Here is a 16,439-nt window from a genome sequence, read left to right as displayed (position 1 = left end):
GCTCCTCCTCAGCTGCTCCTCCTCAGCTGCTCCTCCTCACTGCTCCTCCTCACTGCTCCTCCTCAGCTGCTCCTCCTCAGCTGCTCCTCCTCAGCTGCTCCTCCTCACTGCTCCTCCTCAGCTGCTCCTCCTCACTGCTCCTCCTCAGCTGCTCCTCCTCAGCTGCTCCTCCTCAGCTGCTCCTCCTCAGCTGCTCCTCCTCGCTGCTCCTCCTCAGCTGCTCCTCCTCAGCTGCTCCTCCTCAGCTGCTCCTCCTCACTGCTCCTCCTCACTGCTCCTCCTCAGCTGCTCCTCCTCAGCTGCTCCTCCTCACTGCTCCTCCTCACTGCTCCTCCTCACTGCTCCTCCTCAGCTGCTCCTCCTCAGCTGCTCCTCCTCAGCTGCTCCTCCTCACTGCTCCTCCTCACTGCTCCTCCTCACTGCTCCTCCTCAGCTGCTCCTCCTCACTGCTCCTCCTCAGCTGCTCCTCCTCAGCTGCTCCTCCTCAGCTGCTCCTCCTCACTGCTCCTCCTCACTGCTCCTCCTCACTGCTCCTCCTCAGCTGCTCCTCCTCAGCTGCTCCTCCTCAGCTGCTCCTCCTCACTGCTCCTCCTCACTGCTCCTCCTCACTGCTCCTCCTCAGCTGCTCCTCCTCACTGCTCCTCCTCACTGCTCCTCCTCACTGCTCCTCCTCACTGCTCCTCCTCACTGCTCCTCCTCAGCTGCTCCTCCTCAGCTGCTCCTCCTCAGCTGCTCCTCCTCACTGCTCCTCCTCACTGCTCCTCCTCACTGCTCCTCCTCACTGCTCCTCCTCAGCTGCTCCTCCTCAGCTGCTCCTCCTCACTGCTCCTCCTCACTGCTCCTCCTCACTGCTCCTCCTCAGCTGCTCCTCCTCACTGCTCCTCCTCACTGCTCCTCCTCACTGCTCCTCCTCAGCTGCTCCTCCTCAGCTGCTCCTCCTCAGCTGCTCCTCCTCACTGCTGCTCCTCAGCTGCTCCTCCTCACTGCTCCTCCTCAGCTGCTCCTCCTCAGCTGCTCCTCCTCAGCTGCTCCTCCTCACTGCTCCTCCTCAGCTGCTCCTCCTCAGCTGCTCCTCCTCAGCTGCTCCTCCTCACTGCTCCTCCTCAGCTGCTCCTCCTCACTGCTCCTCCTCACTGCTCCTCCTCAGCTGCTCCTCCTCACTGCTCCTCCTCAGCTGCTCCTCCTCACTGCTCCTCCTCAGCTGCTCCTCCTCACTGCTCCTCCTCACTGCTCCTCCTCACTGCTCCTCCTCAGCTGCTCCTCCTCAGCTGCTCCTCCTCACTGCTCCTCCTCACTGCTCCTCCTCACTGCTCCTCCTCAGCTGCTCCTCCTCACTGCTCCTCCTCAGCTGCTCCTCCTCACTGCTCCTCCTCAGCTGCTCCTCCTCACTGCTCCTCCTCACTGCTCCTCCTCACTGTTCCTCCTCAGCTGCTCCTCCTCAGCTCCTCCTCCTCAGCTGCTCCTCCTCACTGCTCCTCCTCAGCTGCTCCTCCTCATTGCTCCTCCTCACTGCTCCTCCTCAGCTGCTCCTCCTCACTGCTCCTCCTCAGCTGCTCCTCCTCACTGCTCCTCCTCACTGCTCCTCCTCAGCTGCTCCTCCTCACTGCTCCTCCTCAGCTGCTCCTCCTCACTGCTCCTCCTCAGCTGCTCCTCCTCACTGCTCCTCCTCACTGCTCCTCCTCACTGCTCCTCCTCAGCTGCTCCTCCTCAGCTGCTCCTCCTCACTGCTCCTCCTCACTGCTCCTCCTCACTGCTCCTCCTCAGCTGCTCCTCCTCACTGCTCCTCCTCAGCTGCTCCTCCTCACTGCTCCTCCTCAGCTGCTCCTCCTCACTGCTCCTCCTCACTGCTCCTCCTCACTGCTCCTCCTCAGCTGCTCCTCCTCAGCTCCTCCTCCTCAGCTGCTCCTCCTCACTGCTCCTCCTCAGCTGCTCCTCCTCATTGCTCCTCCTCACTGCTCCTCCTCAGCTGCTCCTCCTCACTGCTCCTCCTCAGCTGCTCCTCCTCACTGCTCCTCCTCAGCTGCTCCTCCTCTCTGCTGCTCCTCCTCACTGCTCCTCCTCAGCTGCTCCTCCTCACTGCTCCTCCTCAGCTGCTCCTCCTCACTGCTCCTCCTCAGCTCCTCCTCCTCAGCTGCTCCTCCTCACTGCTCCTCCTCAGCTGCTCCTCCTCATTGCTCCTCCTCAGCTGCTCCTCCTCACTGCTCCTCCTCAGCTGCTCCTCCTCACTGCTCCTCCTCAGCTGCTCCTCCTCAGCTGCTCCTCCTCAGCTGCTCCTCCTCACTGCTCCTCCTCAGCTGCTCCTCCTCACTGCTCCTCCTCAGCTGCTCCTCCTCACTGCTCCTCCTCAGCTGCTCCTCCTCACTGCTCCTCCTCACTGCTCCTCCTCACTGCTCCTCCTCAGCTGCTCCTCCTCAGCTCCTCCTCCTCAGCTGCTCCTCCTCACTGCTCCTCCTCAGCTGCTCCTCCTCATTGCTCCTCCTCAGCTGCTCCTCCTCACTGCTCCTCCTCAGCTGCTCCTCCTCACTGCTCCTCCTCAGCTGCTCCTCCTCATTGCTCCTCCTCAGCTGCTCCTCCTCACTGCTCCTCCTCAGCTGCTCCTCCTCACTGCTCCTCCTCAGCTGCTCCTCCTCACTGCTCCTCCTCAGCTGCTCCTCCTCACTGCTCCTCCTCAGCTGCTCCTCCTCAGCTGCTCCTCCTCACTGCTCCTCCTCAGCTCCTCCTCCTCAGCTGCTCCTCCTCACTGCTCCTCCTCACTGCTCCTCCTCACTGCTCCTCCTCACTGCTCCTCCTCACTGCTCCTCCTCAGCTGCTCCTCCTCAGCTGCTCCTCCTCAGCTGCTCCTCCTCACTGCTCCTCCTCACTGCTCCTCCTCACTGCTCCTCCTCACTGCTCCTCCTCAGCTGCTCCTCCTCAGCTGCTCCTCCTCAGCTGCTCCTCCTCACTGCTCCTCCTCAGCTGCTCCTCCTCACTGCTCCTCCTCAGCTGCTCCTCCTCAGCTGCTCCTCCTCACTGCTCCTCCTCAGCTCCTCCTCCTCAGCTGCTCCTCCTCACTGCTCCTCCTCAGCTGCTCCTCCTCACTGCTCCTCCTCACTGCTCCTCCTCACTGCTCCTCCTCAGCTGCTCCTCCTCACTGCTCCTCCTCAGCTGCTCCTCCTCACTGCTCCTCCTCAGCTCCTCCTCCTCAGCTGCTCCTCCTCACTGCTCCTCCTCAGCTGCTCCTCCTCACTGCTCCTCCTCAGCTGCTCCTCCTCAGCTGCTCCTCCTCAGCTGCTCCTCCTCACTGCTCCTCCTCAGCTCCTCCTCCTCAGCTGCTCCTCCTCACTGCTCCTCCTCAGCTGCTCCTCCTCACTGCTCCTCCTCAGCTGCTCCTCCTCACTGCTCCTCCTCAGCTCCTCCTCCTCAGCTGCTCCTCCTCACTGCTCCTCCTCAGCTGCTCCTCCTCACTGCTCCTCCTCAGCTGCTCCTCCTCAGCTGCTCCTCCTCAGCTGCTCCTCCTCACTGCTCCTCCTCAGCTCCTCCTCCTCAGCTGCTCCTCCTCACTGCTCCTCCTCAGCTGCTCCTCCTCACTGCTCCTCCTCAGCTGCTCCTCCTCAGCTGCTCCTCCTCACTGCTCCTCCTCACTGCTCCTCCTCAGCTGCTCCTCCTCACTGCTCTGCTTTTGTCCTGTCTGCAGGCCGTGCGAGAGGGAGAGGGCGGTCAGGACCCGCTGAGCAGAGTCGACCCTCAGCTGCTGAGAATGGCCCTGAGCGCGTATCCCAAACTCAGAACGGCCCTGTTCCCCCAGAGCGGCTCCCGCGGGGCCTCAGCCTGCGACACGTCTCTCTATCACCTCATGCAGGTACAGCTGCTCTACAGCCTCACACGACAGCCGCCTTCTGTTTCAGGTTTTAACATTAAAAAAAATGTTACAATATAACGTGTGCGTGTGTAAGTGTATGTATGTGTGTGTGTGTGTGTGTGTGTGTGTGTGTGTGTGTGTGGACTGGTAATCCCTACGTTATGGGGACAAAATGTCCCCACAAAGATGGCAATATCCGAAATCCTCGTCCTTGTGGGGACATTTTTTGGTCCCCATGAGGAAAACATCTTATAAATCAGACTAAGTGATGTTTTTTGAAAATGTAAAAATGCAGAATGTCTCCTGTGATGGGTAGGTTTAGGGGCAGAGGCAGTGTGTGTGTGTGTGTGTGTGTGTGTGTGTGTGTGTGTGTGTGTGTGTGTGTGTGTGTGTGTGTGTGATGGGTAGGTTAGGGGCAGGGGCAGTGTGTGTGTGTGTGTGTGTGTGTGTGTGTGTGTGTGTGTGTGTGTGTGTGTGTGATGGGTAGGTTAGGGGCAGGGGCAGTGTGTGTGTGTGTGTGTGTGTGTGTGTGTGATGGGTAGGTTTAGGGGCAGGGGCAGTGTGTGTGTGTGTGTGTGTGTGTGTGTGTGTGTGTGTGTGTGTGTGTGTGTGTGTGTGTGTGTGTGTGTGTGTGTGTGTGTGTGTGATGGGTAGGTTTAGGGGCAGGGGCAGTGTGTGTGTGTGTGTGTGTGTGTGTGTGTGTGTGTGTGTGTGTGTGTGTGTGTGTGTGTTGGGTAGGTTTAAGGGCAGGGGCAGTGTGTGTGTGTGTGTGTGTGTGTGTGTGTGTGTGTGTGTGTGTGTGTGTTGGGTAGGTTTAAGGGCAGGGGCAGTGTGTGTGTGTGTGTGTGTGTGTGTGTGTGTGTGTTGGGTAGGTTTAAGGGCAGGGGCAGTGTGTGTGTGTGTGTGTGTGTGTGTGTGTGTGTGTGTGTGTGTGTGTGTGTGTGTGTGTGTGTGTGATGGGTAGGTTTAGGGTCAGTGTAAGGGGATAGAATATACGGTATGTACGGTATAAAAACCATTACGCCTATGGAAAGTCCCCATAAAACATGAAAACCCAACGTGTGCTCGAGGTTTAAAGATGGCCGACAGCAACTGCTCGAGGAGGCAAAATTTAATGGGACGTTCTGTGGGGTAGAAAGCGAAACGGCCTCCTGCTGATGGAGGGATTGGAGAGGTGTTTAAATGCTGATGTGTAGAGTAACCTGTGTGTGTGTGTGTGTGTGTGTGTGTGTGTGTGTGTGTGTGTGTGTGTGTGTGTGTGTGTGTGTGTGTGTGTGTGTGTGTGTGTGTGTGTGTGTGTGTGTGTGTGTGTTTTCCTTCTGCAGTCTTTGCATCCGTTGGATCCCTCCAAGCTGTTCGGATGGCAGTCCGCTAACACCATGGCCAGCTCTGGTAGGCCTTACACGGCATTATTTATTGGCTCTGAGGAGCAAAGAGATTCTGTTCACCAAATGAAGGATTTCCTGATGTGTTCCAGAAACGTCCAGCGAGCCGCCCCATTTCTCCAGCCCTCACCTGGTCAGTCAATTCGCCGTCGTGGAGAATCTGGACTTCCTGTATTACCTGCGCCACGGCCGGCCGGCGTTCGCCTTCGCGGTGTTTCTCACACAGCATCTGCTCAACTGCAGTAATGCCAAGCTACAGTGAGCACAACACACGATTACACACTTATAAACCCACATAACACAATAACACGCTTACATTGGTTAGCATTAGTTAGTTAACAACCGCTAACAATTCGAGATTTCACTCAAAGAAGTTAATGCTACATTGCTACTATAGATTATAACACATAGTTAGCATTGTTTTAATAAGTTGCTATCATGTTTTAGCATGATTTAGCACATTGCTAGTATGATTTAACATGTTTTGCTAGCATTTTTAACAGATTTTCTTGCATTGCTAGCATTTCTAGCTTGAAAAACATTCCCACATGAAAAAATACTATAGTAAAATTACTCTAGTAAATACTATAGTGTTTTTGAACCGTACTATAGTAAATATACTACAGTAAATTAACAAAGTGTAGTAAATGCTATAATATACTACTGTAGTATCTTTACTATAGTATGGTTCAAAAACTCTATAACCGCTAACAATTCGAGATTTCACTCAAAGAAGTTAATGCTACATTGCTACTATAGATTATAACGCATAGTTAGCATTGTTTTAATAAGTTGCTATCATGTATTAGCATGATTTAGCACATTGCTAGTATGGTTTAACATGTTTTGCTAGCATTTTTAACATGTTCCTAGCTAGATTTTCTTACATTGCTAGCATTTCTAGCTTGAAAAACATTCCCACATGAAAAAATATTATAGTAAAATTACTCTAGTAAATACTATAGTGTTTTTGAACCGTACTATAGTAAATATACTACAGTAAATTAACAAAGTGTAGTAAATACTATAATATACTACTGTAGTATCTTTACTATAGTATGGTTCAAAAACACTATAACCGCTAACAATTCGAGATTTCACTCAAAGTTAATGCTACATTGCTACTATAGATTATAACACATAGTTAGCATTGTTTTAATAAGTTGCTAACATGTTTTAGCATGATTTAGCACATTGCTAGTATGATTTAACATGTTTTGCTAGAATTTTTAACATGTTCCTAGCAGATTTTATTACATTGCTAGCATATCTAGCTTGAAAAACATTCCCACATGAAAAAATACTATAGTAAAATTACTCTAGTAAATACTATAGTAAATATATAAATATAAATATACTACAGTAAATTAACAAAGTGTAGTAAATACTATAATATACTACAATTTACTGTAGTATATTTACTATAGTATGGTTCAAAAACACTATAGTATTTACTAGAGCAATTTTACTATAATATACTATAGTATTTTTTCATGTTAGCATAGTTTAACATGTTTCTAGCATGTCTAACATGATGCTTACACGATTTAGCACACTAACATATTTTTAGCATGATTAACCATTGCTAGGATGCTTCAACATGTTGCTAGCTTGATTTACTACTGTTTACATGTTTTAAAATTATCCTAGCATGTTTATCATGTTGTTAACATGATTTAGCACACCTTACATATTTTTAGAATGATTTAACACATAGCTAGGATGCTTTAACATGTTTGCTAACTTGATTTAGTGCTTTAGCATTTTGCTAGCATTTTTTAGAATGTCGCTGCCATTATTTATCACATTGCTAACATTTTAACATGTTCCTAGCATGATCTAGCATTTTGCTAGCATGTTTAACATGTTGTTAACATGATATAGCACCCTAACATATTTCTTGCATGATTTAACATATCTAGGATGCTTTAACATGTTGTTAGCTTATTTTGTTCAGTGTTAACATGTTTAGCACATTGCTAGCATTTTAGCTTGTCCCTAGCATGATTTAGTACATTGCTAAAATGTTTAACACATTGTTAACATATTCCTAGCATGTTTTAGAATGTTACTAGCATAATCATATTGCTAGTATGTTTCTAACACAATTTAACACATGGCTAATATTCTTACCAAACTAACATGTCGTTAACATGTTTTAGTAAATTGTTAGCACAAATTAGCACGGTGCAAGCTTTTTAGCATTTTGTTAGCATGAATGATCATGTTTTACCAAACTATCATGTTTTTAGCATGTTTTAGTACATTGCTAGCATAAATTAGCATGTTTGCTAGCATGTTTAACATGTTGTTATCATGATATAGCACCCTAACATATTTCTAGCATGATTTAACATATCTAGGATGCTTTAACATGTTGTTAGCTTATTTTGTTCAGTGTTAACATGTTTTAACACATTGCTAGCATTTTAGCATGTCCCTAGCATGATTTAGTACATTGCTAAAATGTTTAACACATTGTTAACATGTTGCTAGCATGTTTCAGAATTTTACTAGCATAATCACATTGCTAGTATGTTTCTAACACAATTTAACACATGGCTAATATTCTTACCAAACTATCATGTTTTTAGCATGTTTTAGTACTTGCTAGCATAAATTAGCATGTTGCTAGCATGTTTAACATGTTGTTAACATGATATAGCACCCTAACATATTTCTAGCATGATTTAACATATCTAGGATGCTTTAACATGTTTTAGCACATTGCTAGCATTTGAACATTCCTAGCATGATTTAGTACATTTGCTAAAATGTTTAACACATTGCTAACATGTTGCTAGCATGTTTTAGAATGTTACTAGCCTGTTTCTAACATGATTTAACTCATGGCTAAGATTCCTACCAAACTAACGTGTCGTTAGCATGTTTTAGTACATTGCGAGCACAAATTAGCATGGTGCAAGCTTTTTAGCATTTTGTTTGCATGAATTAGTTTTTTTTACCAAACTAACATATTGTTAGCATTTTTAAGTACATTGCTAGCATAAATTAGCATGTTGCTTGCATGTCAAGCCAACATAAGCTTAAATAGTAGATCGGTTTTGATTAGCTAAATAGCTATGATATAATTTGATCTAATATGATAATTGTGTGATTTGTGTCTGTGCTCAGGCTGTCTCTGGCTGCGGATCAAGCATATTCTCTCGGCCTGTTGAGCTTCAGCAGCGCGTGTGTGTCGGCGGCGTGTGTGTGTTTCTGTGAGCTCATGGGAGTGTGTAGCCTCAAACTGAGGGTGGATCTGCGAGCGCTCGACCTCATCCTCAAACTCTGGACTCAGACCTGCGAGGACGAAGCCGGGGCTTCACTCAGACAGACGCTCGGTGAGTGAGAACATGCTAGCAAAGTGTTAAAACATGCTAATAAATGGTAGCAACATGTTAAAACATGTTAGCAATGTTAAATCATGCTTGAAACATGTTAGCAATGTAATAAATAATGCTAGCAACATTCTAAAACATGCTAGCAACATGTTAGCAATGTGTTAACTAATGTTAGTACCTCAATGTTAACAACATGATAAAAACATGCTATTTCATGTTAGCAATGTACTAAAACATGCTAAAATTGCTAATTCATGATAGCAACATGTTAGCAATGTGTTAACTAATGTTAGTACCTCAATGTTAACAACATGATAAAAACATGCTATTTCATGTTAGCAATGTACTAAAACATGCTAAAATTGCTAATTCAGGATAGCAACATGTTAGCAATGTTAAACCGTGCTATAAACATGTTAGCAATGTGATAAATAATGCGAGCAACATTCTAAAACATGCTAGCAACATGTTAGCATGTGTTAAATCACGGTAACATGCTAAAGCATTCTAACGTGGTAAAACATGCTAGCTTCATGTTAGTAATTTGGTAAGACATGCTAATTCATGTTAGCAAAATGTTAAAATGTTTGCAACATGTTAAACCATGCAAGCAATGTGTTAAAATATGCTAATTTATGATAGCAACATGTTAAAACATGCTAGCAATGTGTTAACTCATGTTTGATATGATAGCAACATGTTAACAATGTTAAATCATGCTAGAAACATGTTAGTAATGTGATTAATGCTAGCAAACCTTCTAAAACATGCTGGCAAAATGTTAACAATGTGTTAAATCATGTTAACATGCTAAAGCATACTAACAACATATTAAAACATACTAGCAATGTGTTAAATCATGTTAAAACATGCCAATTTATGATAGCAACATGTTAAAACATGTTAGCAATGTGTTAAAAATGCCAATTTATAATAGCAACATATTAAAAAATGCTAGCAATGTGTTAAAACATGCCAATTTATGATAGCAACATATTAAAAAATGCTAGCAATGTGTTAAATCATGCTAGAAACTTGTTGTCAATGTGATTAATGCTACCAACATTCTAAAACATGCTAGCAACATGCTAATACATACTAGCAACGTGTTAAAACATGCTAGCAGGATGTTAGTAATTTGGTAAGACATGCTAATTCATGTTAGCAACATGCTAAAAACATTTGGTTAATGTTTTGCCATTACAAATAAGCCAGAGAATGCCAAAGTCTCAATTGTTGTATGCAATGGTTTGGTTCATTGGCTAAAACAAGAAAGCAAAACACAAAATAAACAAAGACAGATCTTTTTGCAAGGTTTCCATAGATATTGCAATAGATTTTATTTATAAAAATTTTTCCCAAATGTGTGTGCTCTTATCTGTTTCTATATTCGTTATTTTGAATGTATGGACAATACGGACGCCATTGATGGTGAGGGTTGGGAATTGTTAAATGTGATTTATATTGTAATAAATCAATAGAGAGATGAATGACCGTGAATTATCTGGTGTGAAAAGAAGCCCAGTCCCTGGAGGTTTATACACACTCACCTAAAGGATTATTAGGAACACACACTAATACGGTGTTTAACCCTTTCGCCTTCAGAACTGCCTTAATTCTACGTGGCATTGATTCAACAAGGTGCTGAAAGCATTCTTTAGAAATGTTGGCCCGTATTGATAGGAGAGCATCTTGCAGTTGATGGAGATTTGTGGGATGCACATCCAGGGCACGAAGCTCCCGTTCCACCACATCCCAAAGATGCTCTATTGGGTTGAGATCTGGTGACTGTGGGGGCCATTTTAGTTCAGTGAACTCATTGTCATGTTCAACAAACCAGTTTGAAATGATTGGAGCTTTGTGACGGTGCATTATCCTGCTGGAAGTAGCCATCAGAGGATGGGGACATGGTGCTCATAAAGGGATGGACATGGTCAGAAACAATGCTCAGGTAGGCCGTGGCATTTAAACCATGCCCAATTGGCACTAAGGGGTCTAAAGTGTGCCAAGAGAACATCCCCCACACCATTACACCACCACCACCAGCCTGCACAGTGGAAACAAGGCATGATGGATCCATGTTCTCATTCTGTTTACGCCAAACTCTGACTCTACCATCTGAATGTCTCAACAGAAATCCAGACTCATCAGACCAGGCAACATTTTTCCAGTCTTCAACTGTCCAATTTTGGTGATCTCGTGCAAATTGTCGCCTCTTTTTCCTATTTGTAGTGGAGATGAGTGGTACCCGGTGGGGTCTTCTGCTGTTGTAGCCCATCCGCCTCAAGGTTGTGCGTGTTGTGGCTTCACAAATGCTTTGCTGCATACCTCGGTTGTAACGAGTGGTTATTTCAGTCAAAGTTGCTCTTCTATCAGCTTGAATCAGTCGGCCCATTCTCCTCTGACCTCTAGCATCAACAAGGCATTTTCTCCCACAGGACTGCCGCATACTGGATGTTTTTCCCTTTTCACACCATTCTTTGTAAACCCTAGAAATGGTTGTGTGTGAAAATCCCAGTAACTGAGCAGATTGTGAAATACTCAGACCGGCCCGTCTGGCACCAACAACCATGCCACACTCAAACTTGCTTAAATCACCTTTCTTTCCCATTCTGACATTCAGTGTGGAGTTCAGGAGATTGTCTTGACCAGGACCACACCCCTAAATGCATTGAAGACACTGCCATGTGATTGGTTGATTAGATAATTGCATTAATGAGAAATTGAACAGGTGCTCCTAATAATCCTTTAGGTGAGTGTATATATGATGCTCGTTACACAACATTTAAACTCAATCGCATGCTTTTTCTGGCTCTCTCTGTGATCCAGTGGGAAAGGCCAGTAAGTTGGTGACGTCTGAGAGGGCCGCGGCTCAGGATCTGCTGGTGGATCTGGAGGCGGCGGTCAGAGACGGACTGGAGAAGAGAGGCGTCAGTGGGTCAGTCAACACTCAAACACTGCACTCTGGCACCTTTAGGGTTAAACTCAAGCCTTTCACACTCGTTACTTTATTCATTAATAGTTAAATGCTTTTAGTTGAAGTCGTTTTTCTCTGTGTGTGTGTGTGTGTGTGCGTGTGTGCGTGTGTGCGTGTGTGCGTGTGTGTGTGCGTGTGTGTGTGTGTGTGTGTGTGTGGACGTCAGCTCGTCGTTCGAGGCGGCGCAGGAGTGGGCACTTCCTGTCCAGTTCTGCCACCTCCACGCTCTTCCTCTAAGCTCCGCCTTCCCACAGGACTGCGCCCGTGATGGACAGTGGCTCAACTTCCTGTTGTTTGTACAGCTGCACAATTACCCGCCCCAGCAGGTGCGTCTGCTCACATCTGTCTTGTGATTGGCTGTTTATTTGATCTCATGTTTTTGCCTCTTTTTTACTTTTTTTTTTCATGTTTTATTTCTTTTTATCATTAAAAAATATATTATTTAATGGGATTTGTCTTGTTTTTCCTGTTTGTTGTGAGTTTTTTTTTTTATTCAAATATATTAAAAAGATTCCAACGTATTTAATGGGATTCAAATGTTGTTTTTTTCCTTTTTAAAAAGATTAAAACATTTTTAATGGGACTGAAATGCTTTTCTTGTTTTTTTAATTTTATTAATATATGAATAGAAGACAAAAACATTAAATAAGATTAAAGTGGAGTGTTTTTTTTTATTCAAAATGGAAAAATATAGTTTTTTTATGGGATTTAAATGTTTTTTTATTATTTGTATTAATAGAAAAATATTTTAAAAAAATTGAATGGGATTGAAATGTGTTTTTTATTTTTAAATAGAAAAAATATTAAAACATCTGAATGGGATTTTGCTTTTTATTATATTAAAATATTAGGAAAATATATTAAAAAAAATTATGGGATTGTGCTTTTTATTATATTAAAATATTAGGAAAATATTAAAACCATTTTTTATGAGATTTAAAATGTTTTTTTAGTATAGTAAAATATGGTTAAAAAAAAATCTAAACTTTTTAACCTTTTAAAGATTTTAATGATAATGTTTTGTTTTTTTATTAATGTTTATTTTTATATTTTTGTTTATTCAAAATGGAAAAAATATTGTAAAATTAGTTTTATGGGATTGAAATGTTTATTTTTTATTTTTTATTGATTGTATTAATAGAACATATGAAAACATTTTAATGGGATTGAAATTATTTTTTATGTTTTTTTATTATTTGTATTAATAGAAAAATATTTTTTTTTAAATGTAATGGGATTTAAATATTTTTTTTACATTTTTAAATAGAAAAAATATTAAAACATTTGAATGGGATTGTGTTTTTTATTATATTCAAATATTAGGAAAATATTAAAACCATTTTTTATGAGATTAAAATGTTTTTGTCCTATTTTGTTTTAATTTATTAAAATATGGAAAAATAGTTAGTATTTTTAAAAAAAATTTATTAAACATTTTTAATGGGATTTTATATATATAAATTGTAAATCTGATTATTTCTGTGGGGTTTGTCCAGGTGAGATCTCTGGCTGCTGGGTTCAGTCCAGCTCTGCAGTCCCACATTTCCCTCGCGTTCCAAGATCTTCATCCGCCGAGCTCCCATCAGGCTCCAGAGGGCCCGGGGCGTGTGCTGAGCGCTCTTCCCCGAGCCGAGAGCCCCGATCCCCCCAGAGAGCTGTTCCAGGTGCTGCTGCAGAGCCAGGAGAAGCCCAGGCCCTGGAGGTTCCTGCTGTCTGAGGCCGTCCTGCAGCGCTCTCCTCCTCTCTCCGTGCTGGCGGCCTGTCACCAGGTGTGAGCCAGTCTTCATTTCAACAGCAGATTTTGATTAGTTTTAGTCGTAGTCTTTTGACTAAAAAGCCATTTAGTTTTAGTCATATTTTAGTCACCTGAATTGTTTTTAGTTTTTGTCTAGTTTTAGGCGACTAAATATCATAAGATTTTAGTCGACTAAATCTACAATAGTTTTAGTCTCCTAAAATCTAATGAGTTTAGTTAAATTGTAATACATTAAAGGGTTAGTTCACCCAAAAATGTAAATTCTGTCATTAATTCCTCACCCTCATGTGGTTGGACACCCGTCAGACCTCCGTTCATCTTCAGACACAAATGAAGATATTTTAGTGTAAATCTGATGCTCTGAAAGGCCTCCATTGGCTCAATTTACACTCTCAAGACCCTTAAAAGGCACTAAAGACTAAAGTTACAAAGTCCATCTCACTACAGCGGCTCTACAATAACTTTATGAATCGGCGACAATAGTTTTTGTGCGCAAAAAAACCCTAAATAACGACTTATATAGTGATGACGATTTCAAAACACGGCATCATGAAGCTTCGAAGCGTTATGAATCACTGAGTCGAATCATGATTCGGATCGCGTGCCAAACTGCTGAAATTTGGCGATTCAAACTGCTGAATCGACTCACTGATTCATAACGCTTCAAACTGCTGAATCGACTCACTGATTCATAACGCTTCGAAGCTTCATGAGGCCGTGTTTTGAAATCGTCATCACTATATAAGTCGTTATTTAGGGTTTTTTTGCGCACAAAAACTATTGTCGCCGATTCATAGTTATTGTAGAGCCGCTGTAGTGAGATGGACTTTGTAACTTTAGTCTTTAGTGTCTTTTAAGGGTCTTGAGAGTGTAAAGTTGAGCCAATGGAGGCCTTTCAGAGCATCAGATTTACACTAAAATATCTTCATTTGTGTCTGAAGATGAACGGAGGTCTGACGGGTGTCCAACCACATGAGGGTGAGGAATTAATGACAGAATTTACATTTTTGGGTGAACTAACCCTTTAAGCAATTAAGCGTTACATAACCGACTGTCATTTGAACTGACATTCTGACATCATTTTGTTTTTGACATTAAACATACACGAAAGAGCTCAATTCACTTTTTTAAAAACATCTATATATATATATCTTTTTTTTTTTCAGATTAATTTATTTGTAAGGGGACAATGCAATTTCATAAAAACACATGAACAAACATGAGTAAAAAAGCCAGAATTAGCCAAAAGGCTATTTTTCATCTGTAGTCCCCTGGCCAAGATGTTAAAAGAGCAAAAATATGACACTAATATACATAATTAGTAACAACACAAAACATATCTAAAAAACATTACTGGCAAATGATAAATACACAAAACACACAGCTAAAACAACCATGAAAAAACACAGGACATGCAGCCTATAAAAACAAAAACATATAGTTTTTATAACTCTGTATTTCTGTTTTAGTCAGTAGGCCATATCAGGTTAAGCTAAAGCTTCAAATAAGTTTATTTATTTATTTTTTAAATTTCAGTAATGAAGTTTTTAATGGTTTTAGTGAACTATTATAACCCTGATACTTTATTGAATATGTGTCAAATACTGCTCTTTCCTCCTGACTATGAATTAAATGGGGATTAAATTAAATACAGTTTATTGTGTGAGTAAAAACGAATATATAATGCATGACTTTTAATTATAAACAAGCTTGAAATACACTGGGACTCTTATTTTGAAATGTGTGCCTTACTATTGCAGTTGCAGGAGCTCATTCAAGTTCAGGAGATAAAATATGCGTTGTTACAACCGTCTAAAACATATTACTATATAAACATCGTAAAGTAAACATTGTCATTATTCATCAGCATTAGTTCATAAACAATTGCCTGGCATAAATGTGTGTTATTGATTAACCGTTTTTTTGTTGACGAAAATGACAGTTGATTTTCATCATAGTTTTTGTCATCCAACACTAGTTTTTATTTAATTATCGTCTTGTTCTCGTCAGTGAAAAAAGGTTGTTGACGAAAATGATTTGTGTGTGTGATTTGATTGACAGGGCGCGGAGCTGCTGCAGTGCCTCTGCGTGTGGATCCTGACATCTGTCGATGATGATGTCACTCAGGAAGCCACCGCCCACATCAACGAGAGCCCCGCCCATCACGTGTGGAACCTCCATGACCTCTCCATCTTGTGGAAGATCCTCCTGTGCAGGAGCAAGATCAGGCCTCTGATTCGTGGCTTCCAGCTGTTCCAGAGGGTAAGAGACGCTCTGATTGGACGAGACTGATTGAATATGAAAGTGTTGATTAGGGCTGCACGATTAATCGAAATCGAACTGCAATCGCGATTTGGCTTATGTGCGATTATGAAAGCGCAAAGGCTGCGATTTTAATGAAATAAATAAAGGCCCAGCGTGTGTGTGAAGAGCTGATCTGAGATCAGGAAACGCTGCTCCGTCTGAAAGCACTAGAGTTTGAGTAACACAAACTAGTAACGTAATGCGAAGCGTTCATTAACCTGTTGTCCAACCAAATAAACGTTTAATAACAGGTTTTAACTCTCTATATATCGTCAGTCGAGCAGATGTGGCTTCTTATCACAGAATGTCAATCAGCACTGCATACTTTATTATTATGAAAATAGCCGAGAAGGCTTGGAGAACTCAATACACCATATCACAGAAGTATTATCTTCATGTTTAATCAGTCAAAGCGTTTCTATATTCATTTTATTCAGCATACAGCGCGAGCGTCACATTAAAGGGTTCGTTCACCCAAAAATGTAAATTCTGTCATTAATTCCTCACCCTCATGTGGTTGGACACCCGTCAGACCTCCGTTCATCTTCAGACACAAATGAAGATATTTTAGTGTAAATCTGATGCTCTGAAAGGCTTCAGATAGGCCTCCATTGGCTCAATGGCACTTTACACTCTCAAGACCCTTAAAAGACACTAAAGACGTCGTTACAAAGTCCATCTCACTACAGTGACTCTACAATAACTTTATGAATCGGCGAGAATAGTTTTTGTGCGCAAAAAAACCCTAAATAACGACTTATATAGTGATGACGATTTCAAAACACGGCCTCATGAAGCTTCGAAGCGTTATGAATCAGTGAGTCGATTCATGATT

At 43.0% G+C, this 16,439-nt stretch overlaps 1 protein-coding gene across 3 annotated transcripts in view; it reads left to right on the top strand.

Moving 5' to 3' along the window:
- Positions 1 to 16,439, top strand: part of spg11 (SPG11 vesicle trafficking associated, spatacsin) — a 96,600-nt gene that overhangs the window by 43,175 nt on the left and 36,986 nt on the right. For all 3 annotated transcript variants that reach the window (XM_079810167.1, XM_079810166.1, XM_079810165.1), the window contains exons 19-26: positions 3,674 to 3,838; positions 5,164 to 5,230; positions 5,316 to 5,481; positions 8,359 to 8,567; positions 11,397 to 11,505; positions 11,711 to 11,870; positions 13,041 to 13,313; positions 15,362 to 15,562. In XM_079810167.1, the coding sequence (XP_079666293.1) occupies positions 3,674 to 3,838; positions 5,164 to 5,230; positions 5,316 to 5,481; positions 8,359 to 8,567; positions 11,397 to 11,505; positions 11,711 to 11,870; positions 13,041 to 13,313; positions 15,362 to 15,562 (1,350 nt within the window). The remainder of the gene's footprint in view (positions 1 to 3,673; positions 3,839 to 5,163; positions 5,231 to 5,315; positions 5,482 to 8,358; positions 8,568 to 11,396; positions 11,506 to 11,710; positions 11,871 to 13,040; positions 13,314 to 15,361; positions 15,563 to 16,439) is intronic.

This window comes from Gobio gobio (assembly GCF_949357685.1).
Source record: "Gobio gobio genome assembly, chromosome: 25".
In the NCBI taxonomy this organism is placed as follows: Eukaryota; Metazoa; Chordata; class Actinopteri; order Cypriniformes; family Gobionidae; genus Gobio; species Gobio gobio.
Note: the sequence above shows the minus strand (reverse complement) of the source record. Positions and strands in the feature narration are given on the sequence as shown.